This window comes from Ischnura elegans, chromosome 9 (assembly GCF_921293095.1).
Source record: "Ischnura elegans chromosome 9, ioIscEleg1.1, whole genome shotgun sequence".
NCBI classification, from domain to species: Eukaryota; Metazoa; Arthropoda; class Insecta; order Odonata; family Coenagrionidae; genus Ischnura; species Ischnura elegans.
In genome coordinates this window covers 96,850,809-96,872,216 of record NC_060254.1, presented here as the reverse complement: position 1 = coordinate 96,872,216, position 21,408 = coordinate 96,850,809, and the positions used below count along the sequence as shown (strand labels likewise).

At 38.1% G+C, this 21,408-nt stretch overlaps 1 protein-coding gene across 1 annotated transcript; it reads left to right on the top strand.

Moving 5' to 3' along the window:
• The first annotated feature begins 7,035 nt into the window (after positions 1-7,035).
• LOC124165497 (GDP-fucose protein O-fucosyltransferase 1) lies at positions 7,036-20,518 on the top strand. Its single transcript, XM_046542938.1, has 7 exons — positions 7,036-7,315; positions 7,461-7,576; positions 7,697-7,820; positions 9,711-9,908; positions 14,463-14,635; positions 15,424-15,657; positions 17,556-20,518. Exons 1-7 carry the CDS (start codon positions 7,165-7,167, stop codon positions 17,775-17,777), a joined length of 1,218 nt encoding a protein of 405 aa, XP_046398894.1. The 5' UTR covers positions 7,036-7,164; the 3' UTR covers positions 17,778-20,518.
• Positions 20,519-21,408: the final 890 nt, after the last annotated feature.

Below are 21,408 nucleotides of genomic sequence, written 5' to 3'. Positions count from 1 at the left end.
TGCATGGGTACAATAAATCATTGCCCTGTGTCTTAAATGTTGTGGGTTGAATATTGGTTCATTGATATCAATTTGGAATTCATATTTATTTTAATAAAGTAGACATCCTTGTATGAGAGGTAGTAGTTTGGATTTACCTGTGTATTTCTGAGAATACAATCAAATCCTAGCCTGCAATTCTGGGGTAACCTAGCCTGTGTTGCTGGGGTCCATTTGAACGTCATGCATGTAGATGGAAATGGCATTAGAATATGAATAATAAGTACATATTTTTTGCGCAATATGTTGATTGTTCAACTACATTTTAGTCATTGTTGGGACGTAAGAACTTATTTATTTACATAACTGAAGAATAAAGTTGGGTTCAGTTGAGGCCATCCTCAACATGTGCAAGTTTTCTAAAATGGAAAGCAACTTTGCTACTAAGTTCTTACACCTGTAGGGTTGGGCCCTACAGGTGTAAGAACATGCAGAATATTACAGGGCTCCCACTCAACGGTGAAAACCTTGAATAAGCTGTGAATTTTGTCTACAGTGAAAATAAAACTGGAAAAAAAACATGAATTTCGACATAAAACCTTAAAAATCTCTCATACTTGTAAAACTACAATTGACAGATCAAAAGAAGAGATATGTCAATCATTTTTCAAGGTCAGTCACTCACGGACACTGTCTATGTATTTATATGCACACAAATATTCTAAGTGCATTTATTGGTCCTTGTGCCATGTCGACACATTGACCTTAAACCGGTAATTTGAAGACCGGTAGCCAAATGTTCATTAACCCTGGCAAAAAATCGGACACTGTTCACCTACTCCCTCCATTTTTCCACTCACAACCTTTAGCTGGCCCTGAATTTTGCTAATGATAGGTGACGTCATAAGAGAGAGCTCTTTCATTGCTGCATTTGCATTCACGGCATCTCACGTTTGTTTAAGTTTTAGTCAATGTGCAGCCAGTGATTGTTATGTGATCAATATTTCTGACTGAAATGGCTCATCAACAGACCGTGAATTTGAAGACATTTAGACTTGGAAAACCTGGAAAAAACCATGAATTTTATAATTAAGTTAGAGTGGGAAACCTGTATTAGATGACCTCTCCTGCCTGGATTTGCCACTGATACCAAAATGTCGTGTTGTTAATATACTCAAGGTAATAATGATTTTATTGGAGGATTATGTACTCATTTTTATCATGTGAATTATTGAATGATGCTGGGATGCATATTGCGTGTACCTAGAAGTTTTAATACAATTATGAGCTTTTTTATTGAAGATTGTGTGCTCTACCTTTCATTGTGTAGATGAGATAAATTATTGGTAACCAACAAAAGTAGAAGTCCATTGGGCATTTACTCATCTGTATGTGTGTCAGTGGCATTTTGTTGCTTTTTCTGGACTCAATCCATAGTCATTATGTCATATTGTGTATAATTGCTATAAAACATTCATGACTCACATCTAGTGGGTCTCTTCATTCAATGGCTGTTGCAGCCCATCTGTGACTTTTTTCTACATGCAACCCCTTATCTTCACTGTGCTCGAACTCTAAAAGTTCACCTATTACTGATCATTTATTTACATGATACGTCATTGATTCATCATACCACTCCTCAAATTTCTCTGCAAGTCTTGAATCACAGAAATCCATCAAATTAATTCCTCTTCCTCTAGTGTGCTATTTCACTTGGCAAAAAGTCATGTGGAACAGGTAAAGGTATCGAGGTGGTTCACGGTATTGGTATTCAACACAGACTGCCGCTTTGGGCTTTTCAAACTGCTCATAATCTCTTAATCAACTGCCTATGTAGCCTTATTGGTTCCCCAGCATTCTCTCCATTGTTGTCACTGCTCAAAAATTGTCATAAGTAATTCCTAGTCTAAAATTCGTAAATTTTGAGCAGCCTTGACTTGCTATCATCAAGATAATTAATTTGAAACATTAGGTATGTGTGGTCTGATGATACAATTGCAGTCATTTACAATCATTCCATTCTGGGATGGTGAAAAGTGAATAAAGTGGCAAAAAATTCTCTGGCAATTGTCGTCACTGGTTGCAGCCTGGAAGAGGGAGAATAGATAATGAATATGAGTGGTGGAATACTGTTAGAAATGTGGGCTTATTTATCGCTGCTATCCACCTTATCGCGTAGCTTCATTTCAGTTTCCTGGTGATATGCTTACAAGGCATATTAAGAGTGAAAAAAAACCCACAGTATCTGTGTGCATGCCTGGTTTTTGTTGCTGGTAACATGTTGGGTGATTTTTAACTTACTATCCTGTCATCAGTTAATGGGCACTGATCGAGTCCCAAGGCACAACTACTGCTATTTGAGTTCACTTAATGGATAGGTGGCTAAACCATGACATTACTGAATTATGAAAAAATCAGCAACTGCAATATAAATTAGTATGACTATTATATTGGCATGTGATGTGCATGACTGATGGTGACTGAACATCTCAAAATGCGCTAAAAAATTATTAATTTATCATTGATTGGTGGATGAATTCTGTGATTTCATATTGATTCATGTTTCCAAAATTCAATCAAGTACATAGTTCTAGAGTGAATAATGGCCCTAGGTGTCTTAAGACATTTCCAAATTTTTTGTCTTTAGTTGTTACAGAGGTCCTGAAAAATGATTCCCCCCCCCCCCCCCCCAGGCAACCGTCCAGGAAAATTTAACGTATTGTAGCAATAGAATTAACTAACTTATCACTACTTACTTTTTTTTTACTTATTTATTCTTTATCTTTCGTACAAAAGATTATATCAACTTCCTTGTTCCCGCCCTCTACCCAACATCTACTACCACCCATTATTGGTTATTTTTCCATGACAACTTGGAAGAGGGTTTTCGATAGCATTTATAACATAACGTCAATCATCCCCCCCAAAACCCTCAATAACTAATGGCCAACCCTAGGCCTTAAGTTATTCCTAGGTTCGACCGTCTCTGTGACTGCAGGTATAATTTGTCGGTCCTCTTCAGGAACTCCATCTTCCCTCCGTAGTTGTTAGGGTATTAACTTCAGTTCTGATCGGTGAACCTTGGATGGAGGGTCTGTCTCTATCAAATATACTCCATTTCCCAGTTTATTTTCAACCTGGAAGGGTCCGATCCATTTTGAAGCTAAACCAGCGTGGTACCCCTGAAGCTTGTTGCTAGGTTGGTTCCTCCACAGTACTAGCAGCCCAGGCTGCAAATCTTCTTCAGTAACCTGGTCTACTGCTTCAGCTTCCTTTTTAGAGTGCTTGGTTGCTTCCCTGTACATCCAGTGAACTTTTCCCTGATGTTTCTCAACCCAAGCCATATAGGGTATATCCTCTTCATCTTCAACAGCTTCGATTCCCCAGTCGCCAGTGCATCGAATCGGTCTTCCCAAGGAAAGCTCTGCCGGAGTGTAGCCAGTGACACGGTTGACTCACTGTCTAATGGCAAAAAGAGACTCATGCAGGTGCTGGTCCCATCTGTTATGTTTCTCGTTCAAGAGGTGTATCCGCAATATCTTCTTCAATTCCTGGTTCCTTCCGTTGGGTTTGCCTAAGGATGATAAAGAGGTGTAGTCCAGTGTTCAATTCCCCATGCCTCTAATGCTTGAGACCATCGCCTTGAAGTGAACTGAGACCCGTTGTCGGTGAGAAGACATCTGGGATAACCATACCGACTGAATACTTCAGTCTTCAGAAGATAGAGTATTCGTTCTGACGTTGCCTCGGGAATAGCAAAAGCTTCTACCCACATGGTGAACAAATCTGTGACAACCAGGATACCAGTCTTCCCACGTGCCGTCCAAGGATAAGATCCTGTCACGGTCACCAATTAACGTATTGTAGCGATAGAATTAGCTAACTTATCACTACGATTGATGTGTATGTTATAAATGCTTTAGAAAACCCTCTTCCAAGTTGTCATGGAAAAATAACCAATAATGGTTGGTTGTTTATGTTGGGGAGAGGACAGGAACGCGGAAGTTGATATAATCTGTTGTACGAAAGATAAAGAGGAAGAATAAATAAGTTTAAAAAAAAAGAGTAAATAGTGATAAGTTAGTTAATTCTATCGCTACAATACGACAAATTTTTGCAAGATGACTCATCTAAATGACTTACTGCCATGATATCAATACATAAATGGTCTTCAACTTGAAGCAGATACAGTTATAGTATGTCAAAACTAGACAATTGTATTTTTTTGTTTCTCTGAGGCTTTGGGGGGGGGGGGGGGGGAAATGTATCCCCCCATAGTTATGCCAACGGAAAATTAGAAAGTAATGCAGTGACAAACTTATTATCTTGAGGCTGTAGAGATATAAGTTGTGGCATTGGCTTGCTTTGTCTCGAGAAAATCTTAGTTGTGGCTGAAATAAATCCTCACCTGCCAAAAAGTCCTACGTTTTGAGTCCCACTTGGGTATGGAGGGCATCGGTGGAAGTAGAAGTGCTCCGTCTACTTGTTAGCAATTGTTCTGAATTGCTTGTTCTTGGGGTAACCTGTAACCCATGAAGCTAATATTATTTTTCTTTATGGAAATTAAGTCTATTATTCAATCCTAAACATGCATCTGCCCATTCGACTTAATATTTGAAGGAGAACTGTCCTCCCCTTCTTTCCAACGCGAGACAGTGGTTCATGTATGACTCCCCTCAAAGTAAGCACTATTTTCCTAATTTCTGAGTTGGTCTAGGCTCACTTGCTAAGTAGACTAGATACTCAAAATTAACAAGCTGCCTGTAAAAAAATTACGGACGAGTGAAGTGCCAGATTATGTAGAGAGTTAACCTACTGAATGTAAACTTTGATGGATGAAATGTAAAAGTAAATAGTGCAGAATCTCAATACTCATGAAATAGGTACCCCGGCATATGAATCATTTTTAAACTCTTTACAATTCAGTCTCTATCCTGTGCTGTCATGATCCATATGCCGGGGTATTTCATGAGTATTGAGATTCCACATTATATAATTTTAAATTTCATTCATCAAAGTTGTCATTCAGTAGGTTTACTTCAGCCATGAAATTACTTTTTATTGTCATTAGATAATACCCAGGCAGGAAAAAGCAATATTCTTAATAGGATGGAAATGATCAGAGGTTTTGCAGCTCATTTGATACATCATTACACAGTGTTTCAACGTGTTGGTGTGAATAGAAAAGCTCATCTCAGAGTATTACTCGGGTATTTTAAATTCATTTATTCAGGATAGTGGGAACTTGTTCCTTTCCCTTGGCTGCATCACACAATGTTGAGGACTTCTTATTCACCCAACATTTACTCATTGGATCATGTACCATACCCCTCCATCATACCACCCTCTTTGTGTACGTATGTGTTGGAATTTGATCGAGGTTGATTCCTCTTCTCAAGAAATGTTATTGGTAGAGCCATTTATTTACTGTATTTGACTTTTTCAAATTATTTTGTGGAGGCAGAGGCTGCAGCATTTTAAAACATTCAGTGGTCCATGTCTGTTTTGATGTGAATGGACCACATTGGCCGATGTTGCCATTCCTTCCAGCAAGCTCTCTTACCCCTACATGCATGAGCATGAGATTCTTCTCCTGAAGGAATTTTTTTTCAAGAGCAGTTTGTATTAATAATGCTTGTCCTTTTTTTCTCCTCCACCAATTCTTCCCTTTTTCCTTGTGACTGGCTTATGCATTCTTGTTCTTGCATCTCCTTCCATGATACATATAATGCTTTCAAGCCCATTTCTTGGAATTTATTCCTCCCTTTTGTGGGTGAGGGGTCGCCAAGCCAAGTTTTTAGTTGGCCATTGAACTCTTCAACCTTTACTTTTATTTTCCTTTAGAAAGTGAACAGATTTTGCTACAGGGAAGAGAAGCTCTATTACTCTAATATATGGTGAGATGAAAAGATAGACTAATGGCAGTTACATTCAAGACGTCATGGGTACAAAACAATTTGTTTTGGTTTGCATGCAGGGAATACCTAATTCTCAGCTGTGACCAACCCTTTAGCCTGCCAACCAGAAGCATCCCAGAATCCCTGAACAAGCAATCTTTCAATTCATGAGGAACCGTTTGTTGGGCTTGCTACCTTGGTTGCCTCTCTCACAAACAAAGAGAAGAGGATTCACTCCAGTAGATAATGCTCAAATTCCTGCAATAGTAAGGTAAAAAATGTCTTGCACATCTTTACCATCACTCCGGTCGAGCCCACAGAATGTGCACGTGCTCTTCTCTTGTGAGTGAAAACTCAAATTGGGCAATCATCCAGGGAATAAAACAACCCTCGCAAAGGTTCCTTATAAATTGATAGCTCTCTTGTGATCACATCTGATTCCCTGCGTAACAAGCCAATGGCAGCATCAGCATGGTGAGCCTAGGCCCACCCAGATAAGACATTTTTCAAAATCGAATTCTAAAGATAAACTTTAATTTATAAAGAAAATGATTTAAAGCCTGAGGCATAATTTGTTTTTGTTGCGTGGCATGTCAGGAAAAGGGTGCCATTCGTGTAAGGTCAATAAATAAATGTTTTTAACTACCTATATTTTATTCTTCGTATATGCCCAAGTTAACTCGAGATTAGGCCCACCCATTTTATAATCTGGCCCACCCATGAGACACATGCTGTACTGATGCAAATCAAGCCAGTAAATGGATTTGTAACTGCGGTTGGTCACTGCTATAAATTATTGCGTTGCATTAAGCCGACACAGCAAACTGATTAATACAGGTACCTGTGTCTCGGCTATGAAAAAATTGAATAAACCTGTTTCAAATTTTTATACAATTTTTTCATAGGGGATATTATTTGAGTCTATATTTACTGAGATGAATTTCTTTGACTTACATATAATTATTGAGAGCTCATAAGCTTCGTCTCTGATTTCACGTATTATATTCAATCTGCAACAGAGCAGAAGAAATACATTTTTTACTCACATCATCAAATAAGTTTTCATTTTCTTTGATTTTCTTGCTGCGGTTACACATAACACTCATACGTTGCTGCACTTGTAAAGTGAGTTTATTGCAACGGTTGGTCAGAGGTTTACAAAAAAAGAAAAGCGAAATACGCAGATATCGCGTGCGTGCCCGGTAAATACATTATTTTGCCGGATTGTAGTTTTGTGGTATTTTATACTAATTGTGGTTGTCAATATTTATTTACTGCGTCTACAGTAATGCTAAGCGTATGTGGTGTAGCCATGAAGTGGAGATATTTTACTTCGCAGTCGATAGCTTGCTTTACAGCAGCTATTATGCTCGCTGGGTTGTCAATTGCTGACCTGTCAGTTGATCCTAGTGGATATATATTGTATTGCCCCTGCATGGGTAAGATTCAGGGTGCATATGGTGACTTTTCAAATACATTTACTTTCGTGTTTTAATATTATTGTCGAATTCATTCCTACCTGCGATAAATGCTTTTTCTGAGTCGTGGGCTAAATCTACAAAATCCTCAAAATTTGTTTTGCAGGTAGGTTTGGAAATCAAGCTGATCACTTTCTGGGCGCTTTGGGCTTCGCGAAAGGACTAAACCGAACATTAGTCCTGCCTCCTTGGGTGGAGTATCGATATGGCCAACCAAAATCGGTAAGTCATTCACGCTAACTTTTTGGACGTGGTATTTCTCTACATGAACTGAATTTTTTGTTGAACTAAATGGGAGTACACCTAGAATTTCTTTTTTGTTTTTAATGGAAATTTCCACAGATACAAGTTCCATTCGATATGTATTTCAACGTCAAGCCATTGCGGAATTATCACCGAGTTATTACAATGGAAGAATTCATGGAAAACTTGGCTGATACCGTCTGGCCTCCTGATAGACGAATTTGTAAGTTACCTAGCCTTTAATAATTTTTAATACGATTTCTCTGCGGTATTGAAACATAAGTATATTCTCTGAAAAGATACGCATTAATTCTGAATTAAAATTTATTTATTTGCCCAGAGATTGATAACAGCATTGTGCATCAATATAAGGCACGTCAATGAATTACACAAAGTGCATGTACAAGATATTATAAAATACATGGTACATACATGGTAAAATACATCTTAAAAAATGGTATATATAACTGAAATTAATCACTCATTCCACTCCTTTAAAAATTTGAATCAAAGAATTCTTTTAAAGAGTAAAGCATTTTGTAGCGGAAAAAGTTCAATGCCTTTTTCCTAAATACTGCGGTACCTATCTTAATTTTGAGGTCCTGGGGTAAATGGTTGTAAATATTTAACCCCATGGACATTGGTCCATGCTTTGCAATAGTAGTCCTAACAAAATTTGGGTGAAAATCCTTATGCTTTCTGGTATTATAGTTATGAATCCTATCATTTGTCACATAGTCTACTAGATTTTTTTGGACAGACACACAAATAGCATACATATAAACACTAGGAATTGGCAGTAACCGAAGTCTCTTAAACAGCGGGAGACATGGTGTATGCACCGGAACATTGCACATAAGTCTTATTGCACGTTTTTGTATCTTGAAGATAATGTCTGCATGGGGAGAGGAACCCCAAAACAGGATGCTAAACGTCACTTGCGTATAAAATTCACCATGGTAAATGGCTAGCAGTACTTCAGGACTTACTGTCCTCCTTATGCTTCTAATAAGAAAGCATAATGAGCTTAGCTTACTATGAAGTTTGTTTATGTGTTCGTCCCAAGAAATGGTATGGGTCAATGTTAGTCCAAGAAATTGTGTACTGAGGATTTGCGGGATACAGTTACCATCAATTTCCACGGAAATCGGAGCAGGGGCTTTGTTCATAGTGGTGAAGTGTATTAGACCAGACTTGTTGGCATTCAGTATTAGTTGATTTTGGAGGGACCAATCAGACAATAAATTTGTGACACGGTCCGCCCTCTGTGATAGGATATCAACCGAAGGTGCTGATAAAATAATATTGGTATCACCTGCGTATAACACAGGTTCCGTTCCTGGCACTGATTTCACTATTTCAGGTAGATCATTAATATGTATCATAAACAAAATTGGGCCAAGAATGGAGCCCTGAGGAATGCCAATGGTGACTGCTTTTTCAGGGGAGACTAACTGAGAGCCATTTTTTGACAGGACAACATGTTGGCTGCGTTCACTCAAATAAGATTTTATCCACAAGTAGGGAATACCTCTTAACCCGTGACTTTTTCATTTATTCAAAAGTACTTGGTGGTTTACTAGGTCAAACGCTTTTGAGAAATCAAAAAATAAGCCTAGTGCCTCAGTTTTATTATCTAGGTTGGATAGAATTTGGTTCACCAAGTAGTAAGTGGCCGTGGCTGTAGATCTTGATTTTCTGAACCCGTTCTGAGAGGTATGGAGAAGGTTATTTATAAAATAATAATTAATAAAACGTCAAGAGTTAAAAAATACTATGATATCGGCAAAAGGGCAAAAATTGTAATATAGCATTTTTAACTTTTAGAAATTCGCATGGTTTTGGATATTTTTAGTGGACATCTTTGTTTGAATTAGTCTCTGCGTTGAGACTCATGAGACTTAGGTTAAGACACATCTGCAGATTTTTCATAAGGGAATTTCAGTTGAAGGACAGTTATCCCAGCTCACTGAAAGATACCTTCAGTTTTTACCTCGTACTTACAATTTAATTAAAATTTTACTACTTTTACATTGGTTCTCAGGTATAGAACATAACTGACGAAATATAATGGTTGCTCACTGTGATGAGTGAATGTGATTTTATTTTCTAGCTTTCTGCTACATGGCTCGAGGAGGAAGCGGATCTACCGGTTGCAATGCCAAGGAAGGAAATCCATTTGGGCCATTTTGGGATACATTTAGAATAGATTTTGTGGGATCCGAATTTTATGGCCCACTGCACTTCGATGTGCATCACAGCAATGTGGCTGAACAGTGGCAGAAGAAATACAGTCCGGAGAGGTGGCCAGGTAATGAGTGTTACACTGAACTCTGCAATGCTTGCCAAATTACAGTAAACTCTTGATTTTACGAAGTCAGTGGGACCGGAAAATTGGCACTTCGTAAAATCGAGTTTCGTAAATTCAAACCTTTTTCATAAGTCACGAAAAAAATGTTCGCTTTTGTTTCTTCCGCCGTTTTTTGTCTTTAGTGATCTTATTTAAATGTTTTCGGTGGTTGTTCTCGGTATAATTCATAGAAAAGGCTTTTTGCTATCGATTTATGATGTGTGAACGAGAATTCATTTTTTCAACCTTATTGACCATCACTGTCTCTGTAATGACATTCGTGACATTTTTTGACGCAGGTGGAATGATTATTGCATATAAATCGAAAACATTCGTATATATGCCATTTTATAAATTATATATTTTCCACGTTTAAAACAATCACCCGCCCTACATTGAGGTTCACATGTAGAAGCAGATACTTCAGGAATTTTCCCAAGTCTCATTGCTAGAAAAGCCTCTGTATCTACTGGAAGATTACCTTTTTACCCTGGACTGCAGATGTTCATCTACAAAGCTTAACGCGAGAGCTTCCATGAACTCCATTCTTGTTCTTCGATGGATTTTTTCAATATTATTAGCTACAAAAATCACGTGGTCGCTAAGAGTAGCCATATAAAAAAACCGGAGAAATTGTGATAGAGTCCACCTTCGTGTTCTTATTGAAGGGGAGTAATTTACCTCTGGTCCACGGAATCGACACCTCCCTTGGTTGAGTTGTAGTTCAGGATCATTTCATGTTTCGCAGTTTCTAGATCAATGTCCACATTGCAGTGCAATATAGTAAGCAGAATTTCACATTTGTTTGGTTTAGAGAAGTACGAAACAAGAGTGCTGGTATCCTGGAAACCAAGAAATGAAGTTCCAGCCTATCGAATTTTGCAGGGTAGAAACTCTCTTCGGATTAAAGGTTTTTTTCACGGTACCTAAGAAAGTTAGACCATTTTATAGCAAATGCATGGCTAAATCAAGGCTTGAATAGTAATGTTTTGCTGTTATTTTCCTATTCGAATTCCTGTATTCCCGTTGCTTTCCTGAACGCTGTTCTGCAAATCATCAGGCCTGTTCCATCTGTTTTACAAGCTCTTCTCTAGCATCTGTCTAGCAACTTTTATTTACAGAGAGAGTGTTAATTCCAAATAAAGATATTATTTCTGCACGGGAAGTAGGGATGCAATATCTGATTCTCGAGTACACATGAGATGTCAGTTTTCCTTCAATATATAATTTGGTGTTATCGACAATTTTTTCAATCACGTTCAATGAAATCGTTTTCGGCAACAATTCTAGTTCAGTTGCGGCATTCTTAGGAAATGATGTTGACCTTGGTGAAACACGAACAATGTCTTTAGCTTTTGTTTTGGTGTTAGCAAATTGTATCTAAGAGTTCAGCCAAAACGTTTAACCGTTTCCGTTGAACTAGATAAACGTTGAAATTATGTGGGTGACTAACAATATTATTATCATAAGACTGCTAACTATTGCTGGAATGTAATGTGTCTTCAAAAAAATTCTTCCTCCCCTTCGCTATATGTGAGAAAACAAAAAAATATTCTCCACATCTTGGTTGACCTGCCCTTCCCTCCGATCTTCATTATCAAGCTTTTGAAGCACTCGTTAGAACTCATCAGGGTAATAAATACGTTCTAACCTTGGAATATCATGTATCCTACATTAGTCACCACCGACTCAATTTGTTCACACTTCGATAAAATCATAATAAAATTTATGCCCATAAGGAGGTTACGATTCCTAAATCTTTTTATAATGCCTTTGCAGCATTATGTTCTTTTCCCGCAGGTAGATACACCAAGTGCCGACTCTACACCTTCAAACTCCTATGCATAATACATTATAAAAAACGTGCATAACTTATTTTTCGGTCAATAGTAGAGTGTAAATAACGCATTTTTACACCAATGTAATTCATATTTGAGTATGAAGATGACATTTTTAAATTACGACATGTGGTTTGACGTTGAGATAAATTATATAAATAATAATAACAACAAAATAATACTGCAAATGCTTACAAAAAATATAATAAATACGAAACAAAATAAAATTCGAGGAATCAAGCGAGATGGAGTGGAATTGATTCATAATGAAACACTTACTTGCAATTTTCCACAAAAATAAAATTTTTACTACGACTTAAGTTTCGATGATACTACATCATTTTCAAGTAACAACTGAGAGAGGAGAAATGGGGTGGAAGGTCCTCAAGGAGCTGGTTGGAATGGATAGGGGTGCAAGGTAGGACAGACAGGAAGAGATTTCAACACGAGATTTAATGAACACAGGAAGTGCATCGCCCACAGTAACCTAACTTCGATGGTGGCCAAACACATCATTGAGAGTGGCCACAATCCAAACTTCACAACCAAAGTGCTCCACAAACATATCAAAGGAAGGAAATTAGACGCCTTGGAACAATTAGAGATCCACTAACATAAACATTCCCAGGTTTCCCTTCTCAATGACCACCTCAACCTTTCAAAATCGCCCTTGCTTGCCATTAAGTTCCAATAGTGTGTTTCCCAGAAGTGTTAAAATCCCTTCTCCCCCCCTCCTGTCGCCCACTCGACGTGAAAGAGATCCCACAAGAACCATACGGTGAACCCTAACCGCCGACCCCCCGCCCCCCACCTACACGCCCTCAGAAGAACGCACCCCCGAAGACCCTTCTAGCACAGAAGACGTCTTTCCCCCCCTTCCACACCATTCACGGAAGGCGCTCGGAAACACCCGAAGACAAGAAGACCGCCACGTGTTTTAAAATGCATTCATTTATTTCTATGTTCAAGTTTGTCAACCCCGAAAAAACCCTTCAATTCCCAACCTTTTTACCTCCTCCGGTTTTTTTCCACCCTCCCCTTCCCCCCGCTCCCCTCCCCCCCTCCCCTCCACGCCTTGCACCCCTATCCATTCCAACCAGCTCCTTGAGGACCTTCCACCCCATTTCTCCTCTCTCAGTTGTTACTTGAAAATGATGTAGTATCATCGAAACTTAAGTCGTAGTAAAAATTTTATTTTTGTGGAAAATTGCAAGTAAGTGTTTCATTACGAAACAAAATATTAACATATTATTGAAAAAAGAATTATGCTTCCAAGTTTCCACGGTAGCGACAGATTATCAGAATGCACTGAATTGTTGAGAACTCCATTATATGGTTGGAAGGAAATTACTTTGCTTTTCTACAAAACACACACTTTATTGCTGACTAGTTTCGGTTACACTGTACCATTTTCACTAGTCTTGAAAATGGTACAGTGTAACCGAAAATAGTCGGCAATAAAGTGTGTGTTTTGTAGAAAAGCAATGTAATTTCCTTCTAACCAGATTATCAGAAGTTCCTTAGTATCGTGTGAACGCCATCTAGCGGCAAATAACCCGAAGTTGTCGTCGTTCTCACTTTGTAAGATTCTAACGCAATAGTTGGTCGTCACATTGACGCAAACATATGTTCTTGGTGGAGGGAAAAGTACAGAAATAGAATACCAAAATGTACCACCAGTGATCCATGCGCAATAAACGTGCTATTTCGAATTTTTGAAAAATGCTGCAAAATCCCCGCTTAGCGTCCACCTAAGGGTTAAGGAAAAAAAATGTTGAAAGTTTTGTTTCCATTATAAAAATTGTTCAAATTAGTTTAAAACCGTCTTTTTTCTAACTGTTTTAAAATTTTCTCCCACACCCTAGTTTGGGACCCTCCAAACAACATTCCTGGCTACTCCGCTGTGTGGCACCTTTTAGTGGCTTAATAATATATTATTTATTAATATAAAGCCATTCCAATCATTACAGACCCTAAAACCTGAAAAAAAATGGCTGGTCCTCATATAGTGTTTTTCAGCATTTAGTGTTTTGAATTTTGTCCCCCCTGAAAAACGTTAAATCAGGATTCTACTGTACATATTTCCCTTGGAAGTTTTCATGTGTATTTAGAGGTGACTCTTAGAAGGTTCATTGCTGTTTAGTTCTCCATTACCCTATATTCACGTATGTTATGGGTCCCAATTTCAAGTGTGAACCCCAGCTTTGGGCTCTTGTTGTTTGTTGAAAAACTTGACAATATTAGTATTAATGAGAAAATTTTCTTAAAACATTGAAAGTGATGGTTGTGTACTGGTTTTTTGCATTAAGCCAGCAGGTCGGTGCATTGAAATAAAAGCATCCATTTATCCATCTAGTATACTCAAGTGTTTTCATAAGTTTATCAACCCTTATACAAGCTCTATTCCGGGCACTCCCTTTTTTATGTTGGTAATTGGGGAAAAATGTGTCTTTGGTGTATGAGAGAATATTATATCTTCTGAATTCCAAAATTTCCTGTTTGGATTTAAGGTTTTCCTCCCTAGTCATCGAATTTGTCACCAAATGTTTTGTAGTATATAGTCAAAGGCCAAAGTTTTTCATTTTGAGTTTATGTCTGTAAAAATATGATACATATTTAATGGTTGGCCATAAAAATCTTTCATATACTTATGACTGTAAATGAAGTCTCTTCTCAGTTTTAGCATTTGCTGGGGCACCGGCAAGCTTTCCTGTTCAACCTGACAACAGAATGCTGCACAAATACCTGGTGTGGAATGACAGCATTAGAGAGAAAGCAAAGGAGTTCATCAAGGGATCCATGCCTCGTGGTCCATTCGTTGGGATTCACTTGCGGAATGGGTTGGATTGGGTAATAAAGAAGTTAAATGTTATCGAAATACTGTCTTATGCTCTATTTTAGTATTGTTCAATGTCTTTCACATTTACAATCCTTATCGAAAATATTCCTTCTGGAAAAATGATGAACTGGGATTTAACTTGGATCTACCCTAATTTTCTGGGGTACATATTAGCATCTTATCACCCTGTGGATGTTTTAGATTTGAAGCAAAAATCTTCGGATCTGCTTCAATCTTGGGTCTAAGTTGCTGTGCTTAAAAACATACTGGCCTGTCACATTATGTGGAGCAGTTTACATCACCTTGTCCTGTGAACCACCAAAAAATTCCAGTGGGTCAGTAGATGCTGGGCTGCTTATTTGAGTTCTTTGTGTGTACTATGGCAAAAATTTCTTTGTGCAAACTGTGTACCATGTCACAAGAGTGCACAAGTTCACCACATTAGCTCACAGTGTACACAAATTGTTCATAATTTGTACACAGACAGTGGTCCATAACGCTTTTTTTGTGCTCAGAAGTTTTCACCAGGGCAGTGGATCTGGGTCTTGGTCTGAAATTGTGTTCAAGGCAAACGATCTTCCTTGGTGGAATTTTAGCACCTTCAGTGCTCTTATAGTAAATTCACTGAGCTTTGTTGCTGGATACTCTGCAGTTATTTTCTAATACATTTTAAAAATCATGTAAAATATGTACATATGTACCTACATCTCACCTTTCTGCTCTACAGTGTTTCAGCAGGGTTATTGTCCTATTTTTATTTTTCATGTTGAAATATTTTGCCTCTTACTATCTTTCATAGACTCGAGCTTGTGAGCATGTGGAACAAAGTCCTAACTTGTTTGCGGCTCCCCAGTGCCTTGGTTATCGAAATGAGTTTGGGAGAGCCACAAAAGAACTCTGCTTCCCATCTAAAGATACGATTGTGAAGACTGTGAAGAGCATAGTTCGCAAGATAAAAGCTGTGGCTGTGTTTGTTGCATCAGATTCAGATCACATGCTGGATACTCTTGGATCTGCCTTAAAGGCAAGAAAGGTCAGTTGAGACAGAACTTTAACTCGTATCCCATACTTATGCTTTTGAATCATTGGTGTTTAGTGATGTTAATAATCCTGGTATGTTGTTCTTTGGATATTAATCGCACTGGAGTGCGTGATTTTTACTTTTGTTTTTTTTTTGTCTTTCTGGATCATTGAACTTAATTGGTATACTGCAAAAAGATGCTGATTCAATGTGACACATTTAGAAGTTGATATGACACAGACTCTTAGTATGTGGCATAATTGTAGAGCAGATGTAAGAAATTGGATATTTGACGGAAGAAATGATTTTAGCAATTATCCATTTAGTTGACAGGATAATTTTTTAAATAAGTGTGGTTGTTTTTTTCAAAATCCATTTTCCTCCCTGAAATTCTGACCTCAATATTTTCCCTTTACATATTTATCTCTGTTTTATCGCAGCTCAATGGTATCAGCCTTGACAGAAGATTTTTGTTGTGCCTGAAATAACACTATGTGTACTTTGTTTTCACCGCTTTATTGTATTCTCAACTATGCTGATACATCCACACGGTCCTTGCGTGTTGTGGGAGCAGTCTGCTATGCAGCATAATATTTAGATGCGAGACTGAACCTACCCAGATCTCAATGTGTTCTCTCTGCTGTGGGTAGCCGGCAGAGTTCTCTCACTAGCTGTTGGGGGATATGTATTTGGTGTACAGCGAGTGATGGGATGGCTGTATGTATATGGTATTTCTCAACCCTCCCATTCTCACGGAATGTTGGAGATAAATGTAAAGAAAAACAAGCCACATGCAAGTAAAATCACATGGGAGGCAAACATCTGTGTTACTAAAAAAATGGAATCATTGCATTTCAACAGATAGTCACTGGCTAAATGTGCTGGGATGTGGCACCATGAAATAGGGGGTGAAATGGTAGTGCCAGGAATGCAGTCAGTGGTAGATGCAGAGGTTGGGAGGTGATGAGAGAACTGTGGTGGTATATCATGGGGAAGGGCTAGGGGCTATGACAGGGAAGCCTGGCACCTGGGGTCAGTGGCGTGTTGCTCATCCATGTCGATGAAGAAGTCCTAGCCTCACTCCACTGAGGGAGTATCCCCTTGGAGGCGGGCAAAACGTTGGTCCTTAACACTATAGTGATGGCAGTCCTCCACCTCCTCACATGTGTATGGGAGAGTTTGCCGATGTTCGGTTTACATGCCTGGGCACTACTGCAGCTGGTGTGGATGGAAGTTGCAAAAACCAAACTAGGTTCCCAATATTCTGAAGCGGCTAAAGTATGGAGGACTGGCTTCCCACTGGTCTGGCAAGGGAGATGGGTGGATGACATCCAGCAGTGAGCTGAGGCAATGCCGAAAGAAAATTTCTGCTGGAAGTACTGCTATGGATGAGCAAACTGCTGTCTGTTGTGCGAACAAGTCTCCTGCAAGTTTGGTGTGGGCATTACCTGATGGGTGCTTTGCCCCTTTGTTCCTTTAAGGATCCAACGAGCCTCCACAGTTATCTTTTAAGGCCTGGTTATGCAATAAATTAACACCTAAGGGTTAATGTTTAAATGTATGAATGTGAGAATGAACACCAAAATGCACCGTGTAACCACTCAGCTTGTGCGAATGTATGCACAGAAAATAGAACCTGTTCTAATTTGGTTCATGCATTCATACATGTTCCGTTCCAGTCCACCAATATCATTTACGCAAATGTACATTAACTTTATGTGTTAATGTATGTACCTGTAACCAGGCCTTAAGATAAGGGGTAGAATTGTGGTAATATAAGATAACCCATGGCATGCCCAATATTTATGATTGAGCATCTATTTCCTCTTCTAGTTGCCTAATGTAGCCAGTTTTATGATACATGAAGTGGATGTATGAATGTTACAAATGTCTTTTTCTCTCCAAAATAGGTAAGTATCCATCGTTTGGAGCAATCGAACCCGCATTTGGATCTGGCCATTCTTGGCTTGTCCAATCACTTTGTGGGGAACTGCATATCATCTTTTTCTGCGTTTGCCAAGAGGGAAAGAGACGCTCGTGGCCTGCCGTCGTCCTTCTGGGCATTCCCCTTGAATACCACCCCAGGGGATGGAGACACTAGTGCTGAAAACACAATGCATGATGAGTTCTGAAAGAGCACGTAATTTTGTGACGTCATATTCTGGTCATTGTGAGGACTCTGCTGCCCTGGTACTGTGCATTTTCAGTTTTAATCCATTCAAACTCTTCTGGATAATTACTTTTCCTTGATGACTATGTGTATGTATATGCAGGGATGATGCATATATGTATGTATATGAGGAGAGTACAGATTTTGTCTGTTTTACTTAACAAATTTATGAGACGTTAGCAAAAATTAATCTCTCATCTTGGACAATTTCTCTCACCTACTTGTCATGAAAGTTCCATTTATCGATTACCTACCTCCATTCCTTGATTCATCAATGTCATCAGTAAATGCACCTCATGACTACTGATCAGAGCCACTCTTAGAAGCACATGCAATTTTGGGACCATTTGAACTTCGTGGCTTTGTCTGGGAAGGTATTATAATGAATACATATTGGTACTTCCAAAATCAAGAATAGCTCTCCACTGTGTCATTGTAGAATGTTGATACGGTTTATATGGTGGGGCCCATTCCATATAGTTTGGCATTTCCTTTTCCAAGTAATTGAGTATTTTATGAGGTGCTGATGAATATGGAATTGTTCATGAGAGTACATTTTTTAATAATGTTTAAGCCTCAAGGCTCACGAGATTTAGGTAGGGCTGCACTCTTGTGGGGTGAAATGGGGGAAGTGGTTGGGAATACCTATTCGTTGGGATGTCTGTCGCTTCTGCTCAACAATAGGAGGCACTCCACTCTTGGCCACGGCCCCAACAAACTCCTGCCATCCAACTTCCCATTTAATATCCTAAAATTATATCAGTGTCATCCTTGAGGAGTAATGAGTATATCTTGATAATTTACATTGTCATGTCCTGTCCGTCCATTACCTTCCTTTTATAAATGCTCAATATGTGCTTGTCTTCTGCTGTTAGCATGACTCTGTGCAACTTTCTCAGTGCCTCACAGTTTGTAATTCCCTGAAGTGTTTTCTGACATACCATATTCTCATTAGAGAGCTTGATTTTTTGTGAGGAGCTCCATTTATATAATTTACATGTGGAATGTCCATTGTTCTAAAAATGAATGTTGCTTTTTTTTAGAAAAGTTAGTGGCTCCAAAGCATTCAATGTGCTTTGTGATGCTTTTTCATATTACTGTGAATTTGAATTGAAATGCAGGTGATAGCGTATGTCCCTGTCAAACATCCAAACACTGCATTCTGGAGCACTTATTTTGCTCTATGTCACCTTGGCTTTCAAGAAAAAATAAATTTGAATAGCAATGTATTATTGAAATTGTCAGAATAATGAGGAAATAGACCTTGTGAGAATAAATTTGTGCTACTTCCTACTGCTTCGCGGAGCTGGTTTGAGATACATGTTTGTTAGCTGTTAGATTACATACAGGAGTGGTTAATTGAGGATACCTTTCGCAGAAGGCTGTTGGGCAAAATTTTTTGGGGCTTCATTCGGAGGGAAGGTCCATTTTGAGGTGATTGAATGAAGAAAATAGGTACCTTCTACAAATTTCTGAGGAAAGTTTGAGCTCTCTTGAGTCAATGCTGGATACGGCCTTGCTTATTTTAAATATATGTTTAATTTTTTTCATTGTTAAAATTTTCATCTCTGCTTTATAAACATCTTAGATTAAAATTTCACAAGAGTAGACAAGGTTATTAGATTTTAGTAGCAAAAGAGCGGATTGTATCTAGAATGTGGAAATTAAGCAATAAGCCTATTACATGAGTTATGCAGCAGGAAAAAATGCTTCATATCAGGCTGCTATGCTTTGCACTGAAATTACATATAACTAACAAATGCCTACACGCTTATGAAAATAAATGCAGTAACATATGTTAGTTTACTAGGTAAATAATGATTATCATGGCTCATCAATCATCATCATATTATTTATTGAACTTTTTACTTTGAATATTAAGAGTTGAATATAAAGGTTTCATCTGCACACTCAAATGGTATGTCACAATTTGTTTAGTGTATTAAATCACATTGATGCCTTTGAATCACTTAAATGCAGTCTTACAGGAGTCAACTTTTTTTTGTTCCTGTTGCTGGTATCTTCGTACAATGTTGTTCATTTGAATCAATTGTGCAATTTGGCTGTCATAAGATTTTTAAACCTTACTGAATGATTGTATTTCTTAATTTGATCCCTTGTGATCAGTTTTGATAATTTCAGAAGCACATACTTGCTTTTCTTTGTTGCTTTCAATGAAAAATGGTTGTTTCAATGGTTGGGAAAGGCATTTGAAGCCTATTGAAATTGTAGACTAATGCATGAGTTACAAATGTAGTAACTTTATTTTGTTTAGTTATTTTATTATCAAGTGCATCTTAAATCCTAATAAAATTTCCACGACAATCAAGGGACATGTGGAATTGCCCTGAAAGCTTTCTATGACTATAGAACACATGGTAAAAATGGAAATTTGAGGAAAACAGGGTATAGTCACCAGGGTCTAACCAACAAGTATTATCAGAAAGTTTGACTGACTTACTCTTCTAATTTTCTTTTGTAATCCTTTACTTTTAAGACTTAGTGTTTATTCCCCAGGAAAATTATGTAATAATGTGGTATGTATTTGCTACTCCATGATATTTTACAATGATCATTCCAATATTTGATACACTCAATTTATTTTACCTTGGATTGTTTTTATGTCAAGTTCATTCATATATGTACATCAAAGCACAACCAGCACATTTGAAAATTCAATAAATTAAAAACATTGTCTTTGTAGAAGTTATTTTTTGTTCACCTCATATAATTTCATGTCATGCTATGGAATATTGAACAACTTAACTCTTTTAGTTAGGTAAACTCTGCTATTTACCTCCTTGAGGTTTAGCTCAAAAAATGACGAGGTTCCAATGGATAGACTGAGTTAGTAATGAGGAATTCCTAAGAAGAGTAGGAGAGAAGAGAAGCCTCTTGAAAAACTTCATGAGAAGACAGAGCAATATCATCATCACAAGTCGACCTTTCTATTAAAAAAGCTACATTTTATCGACCAAATATGACTAACCTCTTTATTCTTCTTGTGAATTTATTGTCATAAGTAAAAATTGTGCAACGAATAATGTAGTAGGGTATGTTCTTGTACTCTACTGCTTCTCAATTGCATGGAATTGGAATCATTTTCCATAAGATTCCCTGGCAGTCAGGGGCGCCGACTTATAAAAAATATTGGGGGGGGGCCTCGGAGATCTTACCCCGGGAAGAGGTTAAATTCGAAGTGTGTCGCAGCACCGTAACACTATCATAATTCACACCGCTTACTTTCAGTTAACCTGCTTATTACCTTAATATTAGTTGTTTTAACACATTATTGAATGTATTTTAAAAGGTATCTATAGTCAAACATGGGAAAATATTAGAGATGTGCGAATAGTATCCGCGAATACTCGAATACCTCGAATATTAGAAAGTATTCGATATTCGAGGTTTCGAATAGTTATGCGAAAAGTACCGCCTCGAATACCTCGAATACTTTGAATTTCGCGTCATACACTGTCGCACGCACGTCGTTGGTAGTTGACTCGGAGAAATGTAGAGAACTGTAGTCATTTAGTGCTCGCAGCGCCGTTTTACGCAAGTTGACGAATTACATCAAATTCGTGGATTTTAGC

Coding starts and splice junctions, on each gene's coding strand:
- LOC124165497 (XM_046542938.1), top strand. CDS start 7,165: ATGCTAAGCGTATGTGGTGTAGCCATGAAGTGGAGATATTTTACTTCG. Junction 7,316..7,460: donor ATTGTATTGCCCCTGCATGG/GTAAGATTCAGG, acceptor TTTGTTTTGCAG/GTAGGTTTGGAAATCAAGCT. Junction 9,909..14,462: donor CAGTCCGGAGAGGTGGCCAG/GTAATGAGTGTT, acceptor GTCTCTTCTCAG/TTTTAGCATTTGCTGGGGCA.